This window comes from Lynx rufus, unplaced genomic scaffold (assembly GCF_022079265.1).
Source record: "Lynx rufus isolate CCGP_SWC_20201006 ecotype Redwood Valley unplaced genomic scaffold, mLynRuf1.p SCAF_54, whole genome shotgun sequence".
Taxonomy (NCBI): domain Eukaryota; kingdom Metazoa; phylum Chordata; class Mammalia; order Carnivora; family Felidae; genus Lynx; species Lynx rufus.
The window spans coordinates 28,106-50,092 of record NW_025814872.1 but is presented as its reverse complement, the minus strand read 5'-3'; the positions used below and the strand labels follow the sequence as shown (position 1 = coordinate 50,092).

The window sequence follows — 21,987 nt, the reverse complement described above, 5'->3', positions numbered from 1 at the left end:
TAGCCCTTTTTCCTTTGGGACCCTCCCCCAGGCCTGGAGCCACCTTCTTGTCCTTCTGTATCACAGTCTCTTCTGGATTCAGGATCCTTCGGATCCCAGGGGTCCCATTCTCCAAGCCCCAAGTCCAAACTCCGTCTCCCTCCAGTCTCTTGAGGAACGTATTCTCCGTTCCTGGGGACCCCTTCTCAGACTCACATCCTGCTCTCACCGGGCCCGGGCCCTCCCCGCTCATCCAGGACGGCCTCCCTCAAGGACCTGGCCTGCACCCTCCTCAGGGCCCACGGTCTCTAAGACTCGGACATTAAGAGTACAGTTGCCCCACTCCAGGACCCTCGGACCCTGTCCTCCCGGATTCCCTAGGCCCGATGTCCCCCCACCCCCCATTGCCTCCCGAACTCGGGCGTCCGGACCGCCAGAATCCCACACCCCAGGTCCCTTCAGGGCCCTTTTAGCCCCAACCCCTAGCTTCCGGCCACCTCAAGGGGACCCCCCACTCCTTCCAGGACCCTCCCCTCGCGCTCACCTCGCTCAGGGCTGGGCGGACGCTCCGGGCCGCGGGCCCCGCAGCCGCATGACCGGCCCCGCGGCTTCCCCCGGCCGCCGCCGCCGCCACCGGGGTCGCCGGTGCCCGCGCCCCCCGCCCCCGCCCCGGAGCCCGGCGTCCCGGCCCCCTCCCGGCCTCCCACCCCCCACCCCCCGCGCCCGCGGCCTCACTCGGCGGACGGCGCCGGGAGCTGGGACCGGCGGCCGCTCATTGGCTACTGCGGAGGAGGGGAGGGGCGGGAAGGGAGGGGGAGGCTGCAGGGAGGGAGGGAGCTGGGCCTTGAGAATGGGGGAGGCAGGGAGGGAGAGAGAATAGAAACAGAGGCAGAGAGCCCGAGAGGGGCAGGGGCGCACAGAGAGGCAGAGAGACGGGGCCGAGGGTCCGGGACACACGGAGACCTCGAGGCTGAGAGATGCTGAGACTCGCAGGTCTGGGGACCAGGGGAGACACAGAGACGGCCTAGAAGAGACAGAGAGAGAGAGAGAGAGGAAAGGAGAGACAGGGATAAGCTCTAAGACCCCCTCTGCCCTCAGGCTCAGAGATTCCGGGGCTCTGGAAGTGGAGAGGCCAGAGACACAGAGACAGAAAGAGACAGGAAGACGCTCAGAGGCCCTGGGCTGAGAGATGCTGAGACCCAGAGACCTTGAGCTAGGGAGAGAGGCAGAGAGAGAGAGAGAGAGAGAGAGAGAGAGAGAGAGAGAGACAGGGGGGAGAGAGAGAGAGACCCTGAGAAGGAGAGAGCGCGGGGGCAATCCTGGGGCTCCCCTGAGGAGGACTGGGGCTCTGGCCAGGCCTGGGGCGGAGCCTGGGGTCTGGGCGGCTGCAGGAGGCGGGAGGGGGCGTCCCGGGCCGGGGTCCCCAGAGCAGCAGGCGGGCGCAGAGCGGAGCCGGGTCCTGCAGCCGCCGCGGAGCCGGGAGCCGGGCCAGCCCCCCCCCCCCCCCGCCGTGATGTCAGCGGGGCCACTCTTAAAGGGGCAGGCCGCCCGCCGAGGGTCGGAGCGGGGCTGGGGGCCGCGGGCAGAGCATGGGGGCACCCCCACGGTGCTGGGGGAGCCAAGGGGGTCCCCAGCATCCAACTGAACCGAGTCCCCGGAACCCAAGAGCCTGCAGAGACGAGGAGACGCCGGGGCTCCCCGAGGGAGCCTGCGAAGCTCTGGGGCTCAGTCCCCTCCAAACACACAGACACAGGCACACCATTCAACCGGCCTGCCCCGGGTCTGGGACTACATTTTCCATCAGCCCCGGCGGAGAGGGGCCGCACTTGGGGGAAGGGGCCGCCGCGGTGTCTGCTGGGAACTGTAGTCCGCTGGGACTTCTTTCCACCGCCCCCCACCCCCACCCCCCTTCTCCGCAAGTGGGTCAAGGCAAAGAGGCCCGGAGGGCGCGTCCGCCTGTCTTCGGCCTCCGTGGCTGAGTCTTAAGCTCACGGGTTCTGGGTGTCTGCCTGCTCTGGCGTGGGGTCTCCCAGTGATCAAGTCTCCAGACCCCTCAACGGGAGGCTGGCCTGTCATCTCCCCGCTCAGGACTGCTTCCCCCCACCCCCACCCCCGTCCCCCGCCCCGCGCCAGACTCTGGGTTTCAGTGTGTCTGTGAGCGTCTGTGTTGCTCTGGGTGAGTATGTGAATGTTTGTGTCTGTGCTGGGGCGGGGGGCGGGCTCCACCCGGCATCCCCAGTGGTCTGCGTGTCCATTCCTACCTCCTTGTGCATGTGCCCACTTTGGGCCCTCGCGCCCCCCAACCCCCACCCCCGGTCGCTGCTCTTTCCCTCTCCCGCTGTGGGTCTGTTCTGCCCACTTTATGGGTCTCTCTGCTTTCCCTCTCTCTGCCGCCCCACCCCCAGCCTGTATATGTGTGTGAGCGCGCGCGCGTTTCCGTGTACGTTGTCCCACCTCCACACCCCGCCCCCCTTCCTTCTTCAAGCTTTAGAAGAAAACATCCCAACACCCAGCATCAGCATCCCAAATTTATTCTCCAGCAGCTGTGGCCGGGCGAGAGAGAGAGCCAAAGAAGAGGGCAGTGGGCAGGGGGAGGAGGACAGACCCCCCCCCCAGAGTGGCAGGCACGGGAAGGGGGGGGGGAGGGGAAGAGGGAGGGGAGGTGGAGGAGGTTCCGAGCAGGACTGGAGCCATGCACCTGGCAGGCGAGCAGTGACGGGTTCGGGGTAGGGGCGTCTAGAACAAAAGCTGATTGAGAACAGCTGGGGGTAGGGATCCTTCATCCATCCCAGGAATCCCTAGAGTGTGGACGAGGCGCACGGGAGCGTGGGGGCACAGCCTCCCACTCACTCCAGAATGGGGTGGACGTCGTTGGTGGGGGGAGTGGGGGGCAGGTCAGAGGTGAAGGGTTGTTCTAGAATCCAAGTCTAGAACAGCCCACCCCATAAGACTATTTCCCAGAAAGAAAGGAGAAGGAAAAAAAAAAAAAAAGGAGAGACAGAGATTCTACCAACACGGAGTCTAGAACCCCACGGAGTTGGGACCGTGGTGAAGGTTCTGGTAGCGCAGAGTCCAGAACACCAAGGTGGGTGAGAATCCCGGGCTCAGCACAGCAGAGTCTAGAACACAGTGAGGCTCCAGAGACTGTATGGAGCTTAGAATGCCAGGAACGCTTGGGAGGGGCATCTAGCACCCACGGGGCAGAGGCCAGAATGCTGGGGAGCAAGATCTAAATCGGAAAGGGGGTGGAGGTGGGGGGTGGGGGGGAGGTGTAAGACTGGTGCGGGGAGGGAGCAATGGGGACACCTAGTGGTGGCAGGTGAGATTACATGACTGGCACCGGCGGCGGGCTGACGGGGCTGCGGGCGTCGGGGTGCACGAAATCCGGGTTCACGTAGGTGAAGCCTTGGAAATCGGCCTGGTCGATGCTGGCCAGAACCAGGCGGTCTGGGGGGGTCAACGCTGGCGCCGCCCGCGTAAAGAACTTGTCGAAGTTCTCGCCGCTGCGTCCACACTGTGGGGAGCACGGGGAGGGAAAGATGAAATTCCGTCTGCTCCTTGGTGTCCCTCTGTGTCCCCTGTGACCATGTCCTGTCTCCTCTGGAATCAGCGCATCCTCCGTGGGCTCTGCATCTCCCGTTGGGGCGTCTCCGCAGAGGGAGCCCCACCCCACCTCTACATATGGGAATGGGAGCTCCTGGGTCCCCCATCCCCAGGGACCAGGGTTCCCGCAAGGTGGCTAACCGGACGGGGTCTGAACGGAGGCGCGATCTCCAGTCGTTCCAGCCGCTCCCAGTCCATCCAGCGGAAAAAGCCATGAGCACGGATGGCGGGCTCCCCGTCCGGCCCTGAGCCCAGGCGTTTCGCTGGGTGCTTAGTTAGGAACTGTGGAAAACACAGAGACAGACAGACAGACAGGGTCCCGGACAGGGAGGCACAGAGAACGAGAAAGGCAGAAAAGCAAAAACAGCAGAACAGAGACACAGCATAGAGAGAGGGGGAAGAGATAGAGACCCAGGGGGAGTGCAGAGACCCAGAGAAGGTGGGAGATAAAGCAGATGGGGAGGGGGAGGGGGGGCAGATATGCGGAAAGAGAGAAGGGTGGAGATCCACGAGACAAAACCCCAGAGAGGATAAAGACACAATATGAAGGCAGAGACTCAGAGAGGAGGAGAGTTCCAGAGAGAGAAGGACCCAGTGTGTGTGTGTGTGTGTGTGTGTGTGTGTGTGTGTGTGTGGCATTCGGGGGTAAGTGGGTAACAGATGCCCAGAGAGAGGGGGACACAGATGCAAGGGATTGACAGAGAGCCCAAGGGACACAGAGAAATGGTAGTGACACAGGAGGCCCCATCAAATGTAGATGGAGGCAGACATAGGAGACAGAACCCAGAGAGTGAGAGTCAGAGAGAATGGAGACAGGAGCCAGAAACACAAGTGTGCTAATGTTCTTGGAAAAGCTGCCATAGGCTAGGCTCCTTATCCTGCATTAGCTCCATAACCCCAAGAGAGGAGACAGGCTCCCAGAGTGTCGGTGGCTTGCCCAAGATCCCCGGAGGGAAAGTGGCAGGAGTTAGGTTGACCTGATCCACCCCCTTGCAGAGGCAGGCCCTGGCCTTCCAGCACTCCCTGCAGTGAGCTGAGGGGTGGGTGCAGCAGAGAAGGAGACAGAGGCCATCATGGGACAGGAGGTGACAGCACGGCAGTCAGTAATTAATGTTCTAACAAAATCTCTGTATTATACTTTTCTAATGCGCACAGAGACGCTGCCCGGGCAACCCTGGATGGTGGCGGTGGGGCGAATGGGTTGTGTGGAGAATCTGGGGGTCAGGGAGTTCTTACCCCCTTGCAGATGGCCACAGCTTCCCGGGAAAGCGACTTGGGGTAAGTGACGGTTTGTTCCATGATAGCCTGAAACAGCTCTTCCTCATCCTCCCCATCGAAAGGGGGCTGAGGAAAGAGAGAGGAGAATGTGTCAGGACTTGACAGACTGCCTTTCCCCACCTTGCAAACCCTCAGCACCCACCGTGAACATGAACATCCCCCTCCAACATCCTGGGGAAAATTTCGACCAAACCACCAAAGCATTCTCTCCCTTCCTCTCCGACTCTTGTTTCCTATCTCAAATGGACCTTGTTTCCTATCTCAGCTCTCTGCACCTCTTTGCTGTTCTGTCTTTCTCTGCTATGCAAAATCAGCAGGGTGTTAATTAGACAATATGTCATTTAAATAGAAGAGAGGAGGGGCGCCTGGGTGGCGCAGTCGGTTAAGCGTCCGACTTCAGCTCAGGTCACGATCTCGCGGTCCGTGAGTTCGAGCCCCGCGTCAGGCTCTGGGCGGATGGCTCAGAGCCTGGAGCCTGTTTCCGATTCTGTGTCTCCCTCTCTCTCTGCCCCTCCCCCGTTCATGCTCTGTCTCTCTCTGTCCCAAAAATAAATAAACGTTGAAAAAAAAATTAAAAAAAAAATAAATAGAAGAGAGGAAAAAGTGCAGGAAAACTGTAAAAACATTCTCCTGGTTGGATGAGTGGCCTCCAGTCTTCTGGAATTAGGAGACACAAAAGCAAGGCAAGGATTCTTAATGTGGGGTCTAGGAAGTCTGTTTGTGCAACTGAAGGGGCCCGTGAGCTTGAATAGGAAAAAAAGCTTATCTTTATTTTTAAAAATCACTAACTGCAATTTCTCATTCCCTTCAGTTATGAATGGTGGGCAAAAACCACAAACAGTTATGAAGTACTTATGACTTCATCACCAACAGGAATCATAGATAATTTCTTATCACATTCGAGTTGCAGTTATCTCAAAATATTAGTCATCTCAACTTCAAGATTACTGGTAGACTTGCCTATTTACTTCCCATCACCATGAGATATCACTATTTAATTCATGAATAGGAAATCACATATACATCCACATCCCTATGTGTAATATTTAGACAACTGTATACATTTAAATGAAATGTATTTAATTGGCTGAACTAAGTTAAATCAAAATTTTAAAGTTTTGATAACCATATTTCAATATGATTGATTTCCTTTGTAATCCTATTATTTTATTTCATAGATTTAAACACATTATTCTGGGGTGCCTGGGTGGCTCAGTCAATTGAGCATCCAACTTTGGCTCAGGTCATAATCTCACGGTTCGTGAGTTCAAAGCCCCTGCTTCAGATTTTGTGTCTCCCTTGCTCTCTGCCCCTCCCCCACTTGTGCTCTGTTTCTCTCAAAAATAAATAAACATTAAAAAAAAATTAAACACGTTGTTCTGAGATGGGGTCCTTGTCACCAAAAAAAAACACAAAAAACAAAAAACGTTTAAAGAACCCCAGGCCTGGGGTGCCTGGGTGGCTTAGTCGGTTAAGCATCAGACTTTGGCTTAGGTCATAATCTCACAGTTCGTGGGTTCGAGTCCCCTGTTGGGCTCTATGCTGACAGCTCAGAGCCTGGAGCCTGCTTTGGATTCTGTGTCTTTCTCTCTGTTCCTCCCATGCTTGCACTCTGTCTCTCTCTCCCTCAAAAATAAAGATTTAAAAAAACAACAACAACGAATTTAAAGAACCCCAGGCCTATGGGAAAATAATGCTTCAGGACCAAGGACAGCGCTATCCAGGCGTGATATTCCCAACTGCTTAGCACCCCTCCTTAGATGACAGACATCACTTCCTACCCTGCTCCTTTAAGATAAAGGCCTTGTAACAGGTGGCATCCCCCGCCGTGTTGCCTTTAGGCAGGCCAGCCTGTCCCCAGCTTCCCTTACCTGTCCTGCCAACATCTCATACAACAGAACCCCAAAGGACCACCAATCAACAGACTTTCCATAGGGTTGGTAGGCAATGATCTGGTGAGAGAGGATGGAAGGCAAGGTATCATGGTTTGTGCTTTAAGAAGCCTAAGACCCCCTCTAGCCTCACCCCCAGAGAACCCTACCCACACTAAGTGTTGTCAACACAAACTCTTCCCACTCAGAACACTTCAGTTCCATCTTTTTGGAAAATTCAGAAACAAAATTTTCCTACTTAGAATGTTCCTTTGGTTCCAAATATGAAGATTATCTAAGGACCAAGTCAAAAGTTCCACCCAGCCAAAATATTCTGGTAACTAGACCCTCTCCTTACAATAACAGGTGCATGAGGGCTAATTTTCAGACACCAGAGATTCTTAAATCTGGATGCGTTTAAGATTCACCTAGGGAGCTGTTCCCTAGCCCTAAAGAATTCCAGCCTCAATAGACCAGAGTGAGAGTCAGTAATATGTGTGTATATTTCAAAATCTCCACGGGTGATTCTGATTCCCAGCCATGTTTTGAAACCATTGACATTATTTGGGCATTAGCATTGAATCACCCAGAAAGATTAAGGATGACACTTCCTCCTTCCACTGAGAAAACTCAGGACACTCTATCTACTTACATACAGTCAGATCATTAGCTCCACCCCTTTAACAAAAAGTTAGAGTATATTCCACACACCTGAAATATTCAGGAAATGCTTAGGGCTGGGGGGGGGTGGTGGTGGAGAGACACAGGCCCCACCCACTCAAGGGTACACCTTCTTAGAATAGTCCTGTAACAGGTGCTATTGTCTGAGAATTGTTACCAGTAGAGAGGGTTCCACTCTTTTAGAACACTCACCCAACTCTCTGCCCACTTAGCCTGTTTAGACACCCAGCTCTGCCCACTTGGAATGCTGACACACAGGCCTTTCTGCTCTGTTTGCTGTTAGATCACCCATGACTCATGCAAAGACCCCAGGGTCAGGGGGCACCTGGGTGGCTCAGTTGGTTAAGCAGCTGATTTCGGCTCAGGTCGTGATCTCATGGTTTGTAAGTTAGAGCCCTGAGTCAGGCTCTATGCTGACAGTTCAGAGCCTGGAGCCTACTTCCGATTCTGTGTCTCCCTCTTTCTCTGCCCCTCCTCCACTCGCCCTCTCTCTCTTCTCTCTCTCTCTGTCTCTCAAAAATAAACATTAAAAAAAAAAGACCCCAGGGTCAGCCCCCCGACATTCTGAATGTTAGACAACTGGCCATACCCACTCGGCGAACTTGTGCAGCACCAAGGACAGCCAAGGGAGGGTTACCTCAGGGGCTATGTAGTCTGGGGTCCCACAGAAGGTGCGGGTGGTGGTCCCAGGGAAGACGTTCTCCTTACACATGCCAAAGTCAGTGATTTTGATGTGTCCTTCAGCATCCAGCATCACGTTGTCTAATTTCAGGTCCCTGGGGGTAGGGGGTTGGATGGATAGGCATTGAAGGAAGGGTAGAGTTCAATGGGCTGGAGTTACAAGGTTTTGATCTTTGTTTTGTTTTTGTTTATTTTAGAGAGAGAGCACGCACATGCGTGAGCACAGAAGAGAGGCAGAGAGAAAGAAAGAATCCCAAGCAGGCTCCACGATCAACGCAGAGCCCAATTCAGGGCTCAATCCCACAACCCTGGGATCATGACCTGAGTCGAAATCAAGAGTCAGATGTTCAACAGAGTGAGCCACCCAGGCACCCCTTTGTTTTGTTTTTCAAGTAAGCTCTAGGCCCAACGTGGGACTTGAACTCAGGATGCCGAGATCAAGAGTCACATGCTCTATGCACTGAGCCAGCCAGGAGCCCCTAGAGCTGTAAGTTTGATCCCTTTCCCTCTAGGGGCCTGACTGCCTCCACTGAAAGGCCCAGACTGCTCACCGGTAGATGATGCCCTGATTGTGAAGGAAGAAGAGGCCGATGGCGATTTCTGCTGCGTAGAACCTAGAGAAGGAGGTGGGAGTTAGAAGCTCAAAGGCTGGGGTCCCCCTCGCCCCACCCCTCCTCTCTCAGCTGAGACTCACGCTGCATGGGGCTCCTTAAACTTGCCCAATTGCTGGATGTGGTACATCAGGTCGCCCCCGGTGACATACTCCATCACAAAATACAGACGGTCCTGCCGGAGAGGCGGGGTACTGGTGCTTAGAGGGGGTAGGACACGTCCATTCCTGCCCACTCGAGACAAACTTGGAAGGCTTCAGATCCACCCAATCAGAACTGGGAGGCCCCATTGATTCTAACCCAGCCAGCTCAGAATCTCAACCTGCCATATCCCCTATTACTCCGAACTGGTCCCGCCCTCTTAGAATTGAAGGCTGAGGCCCACCATTCCCTGGAAATCCTAAGGATACCAAAACCTCTTTCCATAGCTACTCACACACAAAAGCAATCCTGACCACCTGCTAGGAACCAAAGATTTTTTTTTTCAGGCCTCACTTGCAATGGATACTAATTTCTTTCTTTCTTTCTTTCTTTCTTTCTTTCTTTCTTTCTTTCTTTCTTTCTTTCTCTCTCTCTCTCTCTCTCTCTTTCTTTCTCTCTCTCTTTCTCTCTTTCTCTCTTTCTTTCTTTCTTTCTTTCTTTCTTTCTTTCTTTCTTTCTTTCTTTCTTTCTTTCTTTCTTTCTTTCTTTCTTTCTTTCTTTCCTTAAATCCAGGAATCTAACTGTGCCCATCCAGAGCTTTTTTGAAGCAGTCATGCCTTCTCAAACCTCTGAAGGTTTCTGGGACGCCTGGGTGACTCAGTCGGTTGGGTGTCTGACTTTGGCTCAGGTCATGATTTCACGGTTTGTGAGTTCGAGCCCCGCATCCGGCTCTGTGCTGACAGCTCAGAGCCTGGAGCTTGCTTTGGATTCTGTGTCTCCCTCTCTCTCTCTGCCCCTCTCCCACTCATGCTCTGTCTCTCTCTGTCTCAGAAATAAATAAGCATAAAAAATTAAAAACAAACAAACAAATAAAAGCCTCTGAAGGTTCTGACTTGTCCCATTCCTCAATCTTCGGGACGCGCACCATTTCTGATGAGACATTTACTCAGAATCCAAGAATGACGACCACATTACTTAGCGCGCAGCTATTGGCACACCACTCACGCACTCCTTTACTCAAAACTCCTTCACTCAAAAAAAAAAAAAAAAGAAAGAAAGAAAAGAAAAAAAAACCCACCCACTCAAGACCAAGCTGGCTCAGGTCCCGCCTAGTCAGGATCCCACCCATCTGGCCACGCCCAGTCAGAGTGGGCGGGGCGGGGAAGGTTCTTTTTGCCTGTAAACTCAGAATCCCAGAGCAGACGCTCGACCTGAGCCGGACTCTGCCCCCTCCTTCCTCACCGGGGTCTGGAAGGTGGAGTGCAGCTGGGTGAGAAAGTGGGGCCGGCCTCCCGGGCCTCGGCCCCCCAGGGCCAGCACGCGCTTCTCCACCAGGGTGCAGTCCACATCATCATCCTGGACAATCACGTCTTTCTTCAGGATCTTGATGGCGTAGAGCTCATCAGAGCCCCTGCGCTCAGCCAGCATCACCTAGCGACAGAGGCCCCAAAAGGCCCAGTCCATCATGGGGTCGCTGCCCTCCCCCTTCAGAGACACAAAGAAATGAAATCCCAGGTCCTCCCCCTCTCTCTCAGGGACTGGGCACCCTGGGTTTGCTGACCACTCCCTCAGGGAAAGCATCAGAATCTTTATTCCTGTCCTCTCAGAGGCACTCAGGTGTCCCACTGACCCCCCTCTGGGGGGCTCAGTAGTCTAGTGTCCCTCCCCATGTACCTCCTTCCTAAGGACCAGAAATCTGATCTTTCCCCAGACATCTCCCCCTTCCCCCAGAGCCCCAGGAATCCAACCTTCCCAAAGCTGCCTTTTCCTAGAACCATGAGGAAGCTGAAGTCGGAGATGTGCAGACGTCCAGGGCTTGTCCCAAAGAAACAGCGTTTGGAGTCCGTGGGACTAGGGGATGGGGAGGGGATGGGAGAGGAAGAGGGACCCATCCGCACCCGCTGTGAGAAAGGAGAGAGATCCGAAGGTAGTCAGACCCCAGATGGGGACAAGAAGATGTCTCTAAGAGAGACAGCAGCCAAGAACGAAAGGGATGAGAAGACAGGGAGAGAAAAGGGAAAACTGTCTCTGCCCCCCCTCCTTGGCTTTAGCACTTGTGCTGATTTTCCATAACCTGGAGGGTTTATCATTTAACTAACACTCAGACAGATCACTCTATGCTGTTAGATAACCCTGTTATCACCACCATGCGCCATTTTAGAGAAGAGAAAGTTGGCACAGAGACACTAAATAACTTGCCCAAAGTCACACAGCAAATAAGCAGCAGAGCCAGAAATCAAAACCCATTAAAGCCAGAGACTGTGTCTCCCCCCTTTTTGCATCTTCAGCATCACCCAGCACCTGAACACCTTTACCGCTCCTCCCACCTGAGTCTCCACAGAGCCTCCTCCCTCTTCCCCCCTTTGCCTCCACCATCTATTCTCTACAAACAGCCTTTGTCTTGTTCCGACCTAAACCATCCTAGGCCACCCTTCGATGCTCCCACGGCCCACCGGTTTAAGATAAAATCCTTCCAGTGAAGGACAAGGCACACTCCTTCCCTCTCTGCCTTAATGTCCTACTTCTTCCCACTCTCTCCCCCCTTCGGCCCCACTGTCCTCGTGGTGCTACAGACACGCCTCACCCGCTCCCACCACAGGCCTGCTCTTCCGGCTGCCTGGAAGGATTTCTAGCCTTCAGCCTGGAAATATGGTCTCCCTCTCCTTGCACTTCCTCTGGGGCTCCCCTCCCTAGGAAGCTTTCTCTGGCGCTCCCAGGCTGAGCCAGGTGCTTCCAATTCTCCCTAGTGCCTGAGGCTACTACCTCTATTACCAAACATCTTCCTTCCAGGAGAATGTCTCCATCTGTCACTTTCTCCTACTTTGAAATCGGAGCTCCCCAGGGAATGGACTGATTCTATGCCCAGAACAGGGTTTGGCTAACAGGGAATAGGTGTTGAGAGAGTGAGAAAATAAATGGAGGAGAGAAAGGCCACAGTGAGAAATAGAAAAACTCAAAGTTCAGTTCAGCAGTCACCTCCTCAGGGATTCACCCTCCCCCAGCACCTGCCCCCCAGGCTGGGTGAGTGTCTCCTCTAGGCTCCTGGGGGAGGGGGGGGTGCTCTACCTCTAATGCACTACATCATCCTGGAATTTAAGTATCTGTGACTGTGTCTCCACCTTGGGGACTTGGTTAAGGGTCAGATTCACCTCTGGAATGCTAGGTTTACTCAACAAGCACAAGACCACCTCCAAACCTGTGCTCATCCCGCGTGTGTGGGCGTGAAAACTGATACCAGGGGAGGGAGAAGACATGGGGAGACAGACGTAGACCACAAGGGATGAAAATGTCTCCATTCCAGGCCTGAGCTCCACGCACCTCGTACAGTTCCAGGGGGTAGTTACAGGCCTGCAGGGAGAGGGGGTGGAGGAGAAAGCCAGAGTCAGAGCCCCGAGAGAGGTAGGAGGATGCCCTAGAGCAGGGGGTGGGGACTCCAACCCCCCAAGCCAAGGGGATGGATAGGAACTCTAATTCCCATCATACCCTGGGGCAGGAGTCCCCTAGAAAAGCAGGGGGAAGGGAGCGCCAGGGTCTTCTGGGAATTGTAGTCCCAGGACCAGTGGGCAACCAGTGGGTGCAGGGAGGGGGCAGCTCTGAACTGTGGGCCGCAGGGCTGGGCTCCCCCTGGGAGAAGTGGGGCCTGAGTACCTCAAACTTCTGGAGGAGGCTGCAGTTGTCAGCATCAGCCACTGGCACATTGTAATATTCGCCCTCCTCCTGGTTCAGTAACTTGTACCTGACATACAGAAGGAGACCAGAGTGGGGCAGGAGTCGGGGCAGAAGGGGGGCACCCACGGGAGAGGCAGAGGTATCAGAGGGGGGAAAGAGACACAGAGAGAAAGACACGGAGATGGACAGAGTGGGATAGGCGAGAGAGACACGGAGTGGGGGGACACAGGAAGGGAGGAGGGGGGAGAGCGATGGGGGCAAGGGAGGGAGAAGTGCAGGGAGGCAGAATGAGGGTGGCCCAAGGAGACAGACTGTACACAGAGATGGACAGGCCAAGGCACAGCCTCCGCCCCTGCCCTGCCCTCACCAGCCATCCACCGGCGCCTTGAGCAGCTCCGAGACCCCGAAGGACATGGCGCCCATGAAATCGTTGCGGGAAGTCCGGTCCCAGTCCCACACCTCCACGCTAAGCCTGCGCTCCACGTCTCCTGGCTTCAGGTTGCTGCGGGAAGGGGGCGGCGGAGTGAGGGTCCAGCTCCCCGCTGTCTCTGCTCCCCATCCCTGGTGCTGGTGGAGCAGGCAAGCCCTTCTGGGGCGAGCTGGGGTCTGTTCCTGCTCTCTAAAGTGTCCTGTCGTCTCTGATCCTCCACGAAGGGGGTCTCCCCCAATATCAGGACCTTGAGTACATGTAGACAGCTCTCAGTCTCTCTCCGGTCCTCCCACATTCTTGGCTCCTTCCCATCCCTGTGTCCTGTCTTTTCTCTCCAGATCTCTCTCCTGAGTCTCTGTGCCCCCCTCCTTCCTCTAGGTCTCTGTCCTTCTGTCTTTCTGTTGATTGGCTTCTCTTTCTATTCCTGCCACCCTCCCCTGCTCACACCCACTCCCCATTCTGTCTCTTTGGGTTTGTGCCTTCTTCTGAGCATCCCCCCCGCCCCTCCGATCTCTGTTTCACTCTAAAGTAGTGGGCTTTGATGGAGATTAAATGCACAGATATCTGTCTCTCTGCTTCTCTAACTCCGGCCCTCTCCCTCAGCCACTCTCTTCCCTCTCCCACCGCCTTTTTTTGGGATCCCCCTATCCTAACACCTCCCACGCTTTGCTCTCTGGGGTCTTGTGGGCCACCAGGACCCTCCGATCATTCTCTGTCAGTCATCACAGCATCCCCTGCACCCGAAGCTCACAACACAAAGGTCTCGTTCCACACAGGGTTTAGCGTGGCTTTCACGGTCCGGGTCTTTTGCTTTGTCAAGTTCCGAGGGTCTGGGATGAGCTTCAGCTTCACGTAGGGGTCAGACAGACCATTGGGGTCCATTGGGATAAGGTTACGGGCCTCGCCAACTGAGAGAGGAAGTGAAGGGGTGTAGGCTGGGTTAGAGATCCAGGAAGAGGCCCCGGAGTTTTCCCCAGCGGCAATCCCAAATCCAAGCGCCCAGCCTTTCTCCTGACCCAGGTATCCAGAAGATGAGGCATAAAGCCCTTTCCCCAGCCAGGGACCCAGAAATCGGACCCAAAGCCCCCTCCTCCCTTAGGACCCCAGAGTGAGGACCCTGGCCACATCACCCATAGTAATCCCAAGCCTCCCTCGGAACCAGGTTTTCTCTCATCCCCCACTCCCAAGGACCTTGATCTAAAATGGCCATTAAGAGGCCCTGAAAGGGGCACCTGGGTGGCTCAGTTGGTTAAGCATCCAACTTCCGCTCAGGTCATGATCATGGGGTTTGTGGGTTCGAGCCTCACATCAGGCTCTGTGCTGACAGCTCGGAGCCTGGAGCCTGCTTCGGATTCTGTGTCTCCCCCTCTCTGTCTCTCCCCCGCTTGCCCTTTCTCTCTCTCTCTCTGTCTCTCAAAAATAAACATTTAAAATTTTTTTAAAAAGGGGCACCTGGGTGGCTCAGTCCGTTGGACATCCGATTTTGGGTCAGGTCATGATCTCACAGTTGATGAATTTGAGCCCCGTGTAGGGCCCTGTGCTGACAGCTCAGAGCCTGGAGCCTGCTTCAGGTTCTGTGTCTCCCTCTCTCTCTTCCCCTCCCCCTCCGCTCATGCTCTGTCTCTCTCTCTCAAAAATAAATAAACATTAAAAAATTTTAAAAATAAAATAAAATTAATTAATTAATTTTTAAAAATGGCCCTGAAAGTCACAAGTCAAGGCTAGAGTCTAGGCTACAGGTTGGAAGGGGCGTGGCTGGGTGGCGCTCAGCCTTTACAGACCCGGGGGGTCAGGATTGTGGGCGGGACCTTCCGGTTCGGCTGGGTGGGCCGCTCAGGTGCACCCTGCCCTTCCGGCGGGGGGAGAAGGGGAGGGACCGGACAGAGGGGCGGGGCCTCACCTGTGACGTGGATCTCATCCGCCGTGGGTGCTCGGATCTCCAGCTGCAGGCGCCCTCGGCGCTCCGTGTGGTCCACCCCGCACAGAGAGGGCACGCTGCGCACACAGCGGCGGTGCACGTTCATTTCGCAGCCTGGGTGAGGGGAGGGGGGAACAAAGCGGGAGGTGGCACTTCTGGCCGCCCCCCAACTCCAGACCCCGTCCCCCGGCCCTACCCGGAACCCAGACGCTGTGCTTTGACCGCCCCCCCACCGGAGCGCTAGGTTCGGCCAGGAGCAGCAAGCGTGGACTACTCACAGGAGCATTTCATGCCCTGGTGCACCAGCCCATAAAGAAGGGAGCCACAGTGGTCGCAGAAGGTGGGGCTGCTGTAGCTGTGCAGACGGAACTTGTGCTTGTTCCGGGGGTCCTGGGGGCCGAGGGGAGACATCAGAGGGGGTAAGGACAGAGAGAGAGAGAGAGAGAGAAGCCCTTTGAACGCTTCCTCCTTCCGCCTTGCTCTCCCAGTCCCGCTCCTCCTCACTCATTCACGCTACAGTATTTATTGAGTGCCTGCTGTGTGCCAGGCACTGTTCTTGGTGCCAGGACCAGCCGTGAACAAAGAAACAAAAAAAAAACTGCTGTCCACATGGAGTTTACTTTCTAGGGAAGGGAGACAGAAAATAAACACTGTGAATAAATGAAAGAGTATGATGCATGGTAACAGGTGCTCTGGAGAAAAGCGAAGCAGGCAAGGGTCAGCCAGGGGTGGGGGCGTTTAAATTTGCATAGAGTGATCAGGGTGGGCTTCGCTAACCAGGTGGGATTTGAACAGAACCTGAAGGTGGTGGCGGCTCCTATCGTCCCATAGTCCCTATGCTCCACCCCCTCCCCAAAGCTATTTTCGAGCACTTGTGGGCCACAATGAACCAGATCCCTCACTGTCAGCCTCTGTCAATGTCTGCCCACTCTTGATCTGCCTTCTCTGAGCCCCTTGTGAAATGGGGAATAGAACCTCTCCATTAAAAGGACCCCTCAGTTAATGAAAGACCAAGTGTCGGGGAGCCTGCCTGGCTGGGTCGGTAGACATGTGACTCTTGATCTCGGGGGTTGTGAGTCTGGGTCCCACACTGGGTGTAGAGATTACTTTAAAAAATAATAAATTTGGGGGCTCCTGGGTGGCTCAGTCAGTGAAGCATCTGACCTTGTCTCAGGTTGTGATCTCACAGTTCGTGCGTTCAAGCACCTTGTTAGGCTCTCTGCTGTTAGCATGGGACCCTTTTGGGATCCTCTGTCTCCCTCTCTCCTCTGCTCCTCCCCCACTCATTCTCCCTCCCTCTTTGATAAATAAAACTTTAAAAATTAAAATAATAATAATGATTAAAAAAGAAGAAAGATTAAATGTAAACTGCATAGCAGGGCCTGGCATGTTAAATGTGCTAAGTACGGTTATTCTTACTGCTGTGGTTACTATTAGTGATTTTATTGCGGTCCTCACATAGCCCTGGGTTTAAATAAGGGCGAGGCCATTTACCAGCTGTGTGATTTGGGGCAAGTTAGTGCCCAATTTTGAGCCTCAGTGTCCTCCTCTACCCAGTGGAAATAATCTAAATCTTGGAGCAATGCTAAATGTCCAGAGTGCAATTAAGCATGAATTTAGGACACCAGTAAGACATTCCTTCCCCACCCCTGGCCATGTCTGAGTGTTAAATAAGTTGGTATTTGTCTTTTTCTAGGAATGCATTGCAAAAGTTATCATAGGTGATGGGGCACCTCGGTGGCTAGGTCAGTTAAGTATCTGATTTCGGCTCATGGGTTTGAGCCCCGCGTCGGGCTCTGTGCTGACAGCTCAGAGCCTGGAGCCTGCTTCAGATTCTGTGTCTCCCTCTCTCTCTGCCCCTCCCCTGCTCACCTCTCTCTCTCTTAAAAATAAATAAACATAAAAAAAGGAGAGTTATCCGAGGTGAAAATTCAGGATATTCTCGGGCTTTTATTTTACAGGTTTTTTTTTTTAAGTTTATTTAAGAGAGAGTGTGCAAGCAGGGGAGGGGCAGAGGAGAGGGGGGAGAGAGAATCCCAAGCAGGCACCACAGTGTCAGTACAGAGGCTAACGTGGGGCTCAAACTCGCAAACTGTGAGATCATGACCTGAGCCGAGATCGGGAGTCAGTTGCTTAACTGACTGGGCCACTCAGGTGTCCCCTACTTTGCAGCTTAGTGGGGACTCTAATTTGAATGACACTCAGGTGCGGTGATCTCTTTCGATGCTCCCGGCCTCTAAAGATCTTCAGCTGACCCTCAGCTGCACTAAGTGATGGTCAACATAACAGCCCTCAGCAGGACACCGGACAGGGACACACAGGCTCCACCACTCCACAGAGAGAAGCCCTTATTATTCTCAAGGTGAAATCACTACTAAAAAGGAGACAGGACCACAGCTCCAATTAGATAGATTAGCGTCCACATTTTGACTCTGCCCACCATCCAGCTCTGTGGCTCCCCCCCCCCGCCCCCGCCGCTTTGCAGAGACCCAGCCATCCTCCCTATAAGATGGGTCCATGAGGCCTCCCTGAAAGGGGTCTAAAGGAAATCATGCTTGCCAAGCCTTCACCATTTCCTTAGCCCTTGATCCACGTTACTTACAACAAGATCAAAAGCATTAAGAAGAAGAAGAAGGGAAAAAAAGCTGGAGTGATATAGAGGAAGACCCCTCCTCAGTTTTTGCCTCTGTTTCTTCATGGGAAATAGTCGTAATTCTACAAGGATGATAACGGATATATCGTCTCTTGTCATATATCAGGTACCGTCCCAAATACTCGACTCATTTAGTCCTCAAAGCAATCCTGTAAGGCAGGCACGATCATCAGCCCCTTCTATAGATGAGGAACTGAAGGGGTGCTCAATATATGTTCTGTGAAATCACATTCTCTATGCAAACTTCAATTTTCTTCGCCTAACCAGCTGGCAAAATGTCCCATGGACTTCCGTAGATCTCTCTCTCCCTTTCTCTCTCTCCATTTTTCATTCCGTCTCTTTCTCCATCTGCTAATCATAAAACTATCTCCACCCCTCTGTCAAAAGCTGGGCTAGACTCTGAAGTCACTCGGCTTCGTTGAACTATCAAAACAAGCCTGGGGAGGTGGGGGACGGTGCCTGGGTGGCTCAGTCAGGTGAGTACCTGACTTCTGTTCAGGTCATGATCTTGGTCATGATCTCCAGGTTTGTGGGTTTGAGCCCCATGTTGGGCTCTGTGCTGACAGCTCACAATCTGGAGCCTGCTTTGGATTCTCTCTCTCCCTTTCTCTGTCCCTCCCCCACTCGTTTTCTCTGTCTCTCTCAAAAATAAATGAGCATTAAAAACAAAAAAAACCTAAACTCCAAAAAACACAAGCTTGGGTATGTCTAGATTAATGCTGTCCCACCCAATAGCCACTAACCACAAGTGGCTATTTAAATTTAAATCAATCCGGGGCGCCAGGATGGCTCAGTTGGTTAGGTTAAGGTCTGACTCTTGATTTCGGCTCAGGTTATGGTCTCAGTTCATGGGTTCAGGGCCTCATGTCGGGCTCTGCACTAAGAGTGCAGGCCTGCTTGGGATTCTCTCTCCCCCTCTCTCTCTTCCCCTCCTTTCCTCACATGTGCATGTGTTCTCTCTTTCAAAATAAATAAACATGAAAAAAAATTAAAAAATAAATTTAAATCAATTCAAATTAAATGGAATTTTAGATTTCCATTCCTCAGTCACAGTGACCCCTCTCAAGCGCTCCTCTAGCCAGCTATGCGGGGCTGGTGGCTGCCATATTGGACGGCATAGATAGAGAACATTTCCATCATTGCAGAAAGCTCTATTGGTCAACACTAGACCTTCAGTCCCATTTTATAGAGGGGAAATTGAGGCTCAAAGAGAAGAGCCCCAAGCCAGGCAGAAAGTGAAGGGGCACAAAGGATCCACTGTTCTTGTAAGTGGATCCAACATCCCCCTGATGTGAAGGGTGAAGGGGAGGGAGGGAGACAGAGGTGTGTGTATCTGTGTGTGTTCATGGGGGACCTGTAATGCACATGTGTGTGCTCATGGGGGATATATATATATATATATATATATGCACATGTGTGCGTGTGTGCGCATGAGGGATCTGTACTTGCACATGTGTGTGAATGTGCATTGCAGGGTCTCCCTGGGCCTCCCTCTTGGCAACTTCTAAGCGATTCTCCATATCTACCATTTTCTATTCTAGCTTCTCTCTCTGGGTATCTGCAGCCCTGTCTCTCTGAGTTTCTTGTCTCTGTCTGTCTCTCTCAGTCCCTGTGGCTCGCATTTTCCTTCTGCCTGTGTTGCTGTCTCTGTTCCAATCCTCTGCCTGTCTGTCTGTCTCAGTCTCTCTGTCTGGGTCTCTATCATTATCTTTTTCTGCATTTCTGTGATTCTGTCTTATCTGTATCTGCATCAATAGTTGTCTGTCCCTCAACTCTGTTTTTTTAAATCTCTTGACCCCTGGATGACAGCCCACCCTCTCCAATGTTGGTCTTTGGTCCCCTCACACCTGCCTTCTCTCTGTCCCCCACCTATGTCCCCAGCTTGTCTCAGCCCCTCTCATTTCCCCTTTCCAGGCCAAGGGCAGGGAATCTGGGCCAGACTAGCTCCCCCTATCTCTCCAGCCCCCCTCCCCTCCCAGCCTTAAAAATAGCAGGAGAAATTGGGACGGACGCCGAGGGGGTGAGGGCGGGGGTGCGGCCCAAGGAGGAAGAATCAGGTGTCCGGGCACTCACATCCGTCTGGGGGCCCTTCCCAGCGCCTGGACACTCGAAGGTCACAAATTCGTGGCATCGTCGATGAACCACAAAGCTGCAAACTGAAGGTGAGAATCATAGAGACACAGAGACAGAGAGTGAGCCTAATGGACAGAAAATCAGAGAGAAGGAGACTCCAACAGAAAGAAAACCAGAGAGGGGGGGGCCCAAAATAGAGTTCAATAGAGAGCAAATCAAAGGAGAGACCCCAGCATGGAATGGGGGAGAAAAACCAGGAGACAGAAATTCAAGAGATGGACCCCAAAACAGGCAAGAGAGAATCACAGAGCAGAGAGAACCCAGTGCCTACACACAGCCAAAGGGAGACACAGAGACGCAGAGATGGAGTGAGGACGACAGAGAGACAGGGACACAGAGAAAATAGGATCCCGTCGACAGAGACAAGAAAGCAAGAAAAGAGGCAGGCCAAGGAGGAGGGAGAAACAGAGAGATGTCCTCTGATAGAACGGAGAGAGCAGCAACTTGGGCAGAAGTGAGTCTGGGGGCGCCATTGCAGGCCTCCCCCTCCCTGACTCACTCTGTTCTCAGCAGTGGCAGCTGGTGCTTTAGGACTCGCCCCCCTCTCCCGCCCCCCAGAACTGCCAGCCCCGCCCGGCCCCCACCCGCCCATTGGTGACCCCGCCCGGGCCTGCCCCTGCCTAGGACTGTTGGTGTTGTCATGGCGACAGCAGCTTGAAGGGGGGGGGCTCTGACTTCGCATCTCCAGCCCCCCCTTTCAGCTCCCCTTTTCCAAATCTCTCTGTTCCCATGGCAACAGATTCTCCAAATATCTGTCCCCACCTGGAGCCGGCCGAGGGAGGGGCCCCCGGCACCACCTCCGCGGTGGCCCCGCCGTCAGAGCTCCCTCCCCACCGCAGGCTGTGTCTTTGCCACACCCCCCGCCCCGGGCTCCCCCGCGCCTCTCTGGGGACCAAAGAACACGTGTGTCAAGCCTCCTGGGCCGTGGGTCCCCAGCCTCCACCCTCCTGAGGGTCCCAGGAGTCCGAATCCCCAGCTCTTACCTTGACATTGCAGGCCCTGTTTCCCAATGCCCCTGCAAGATCAAGGATCAGAGGTCAGTGCAGATAAGGGTACCTGGGCCTCCCACCTCTGCCGGCCACACTGCGTCTGACTCCCTCCTGTAGCAAGACCCCAGAGTCGAGCCCCAGCTGCCTCGTTTACTAGAACCCAGAAATTCTGACCCCCAGCCTTTCTTCTCTCAGACCCAGGAACCCAGGCCCCCAGTCCTTCTCTCAGACCCAGGAGCCCAGGCCTCCAGCTCCTCCTCCCTCAGAACCAGGAATCCGGGACCCCAGCCCCTCCTCAGTCAGACCCTGGGGTGCGAGTACCCAGCCCCTCCTCCCTCAGACCCAGGGGTCCGGGTCCCCAGCCCCTCCTCCCTCAGACCCAGGGGTCGGGGTCCCCAGCCCCTCCTCCCTCAGACCCAGGGGTCCGGGGCCCCAGACCCTCCTCCCTCAGACCCAGGGGTCCGGGGCCCCAGCTCCCTCCTCCCCTAGGACCAGGCGCCAGGGTTGCAGCCCTCTCCTTCCCGAGCACTCCGGGTCTGGGGTGACAGGAGTCTCTATCCCTCGTTGCCTCCTCCCTCAGGCCCCCAGCCCCTTCCCTCACCAGATGAAGTCGGTGCAGTGGCTGCAGAAGGTTGGCTGCTTGAAGAAGCGGGCGGTGAACTTGTGGCTCTTGACTTCGTGGACCACCTTCTGCCTCAGAGCCCCCTTTCTGCAAAACAGGGGCCGGGGTCCCCCCTCTGAATCGCCTCCGCCGGGGCCCAGGCCTGCCATGGCCCCAGGAACGTAGCAGGGACCAGGATCCCGCCTTGCAGGGGCAAACAGGTAGAAGGGCGAGGAGCCGGAGACTCGGGAGAGCACTGAGCCACGGGGAGACTGCGAGGAGGGAAGGAGAGGGGCGAGGCACCTCCAGGCGCGGAGCGCAGGGCAGGGAGCGGCACCCCGGGGCGCGCCCGCTCCGCCAGGGGGAGCGGGCGGGCAGGGCGGAGAGCCGAGGGCAGGGGCGCCGAGGAGCCCGAGGCAAGGGCGGCGGCGGCGGCGGGAGCTCCAAGCTCAAGCACCTGCTGAAATGTGGGAGCCCCGGCTGGGGGGAGGCGTTGCCATGACGACCGAGGGGCGGGGTTTCAGCTTAAAGGCGTCCCTCCGCCCCCCCCCCCCCCCCCACTCCCGGAGGCTCGGGACAAATGCCCTCCCCGCTCCCAACACACGTGCGCACACCCGCTCCGGGGGCTGGCTGGAGGGAGGGGGGCATCCTCTGAGAGGCGCCCTCCCCGCCCCCCACCCCCTCCTCCTGTTGCCTGGCCGGGTCCTCCTCCCCACTCTGGGGGCCTCGGTGGGCCCGGTTAGCCCTAT

General features: G+C 54.9%; 1 protein-coding gene across 1 annotated transcript; it reads right to left on the bottom strand.

Moving 5' to 3' along the window:
* Positions 1-2,507: 2,507 nt before the first annotated feature.
* Positions 2,508-21,729, bottom strand: PRKCG (protein kinase C gamma). The gene is made up of 18 exons (XM_047101004.1): positions 21,239-21,729; positions 20,632-20,663; positions 19,589-19,671; positions 15,141-15,252; positions 14,845-14,976; positions 13,696-13,852; positions 12,882-13,016; positions 12,494-12,581; positions 12,164-12,193; positions 10,594-10,746; positions 10,088-10,276; positions 8,788-8,879; positions 8,645-8,707; positions 8,050-8,188; positions 6,732-6,812; positions 4,819-4,926; positions 3,724-3,864; positions 2,508-3,493 (listed from the first exon to the last, which is right to left on the bottom strand). The coding sequence occupies exons 1-18, from the start codon at positions 21,406-21,408 to the stop codon at positions 3,305-3,307; spliced, it is 2,094 nt and encodes a 697-aa protein (XP_046956960.1). The 5' UTR covers positions 21,409-21,729; the 3' UTR covers positions 2,508-3,304.
* Between the last annotated feature and the right edge of the window lie 258 nt (positions 21,730-21,987).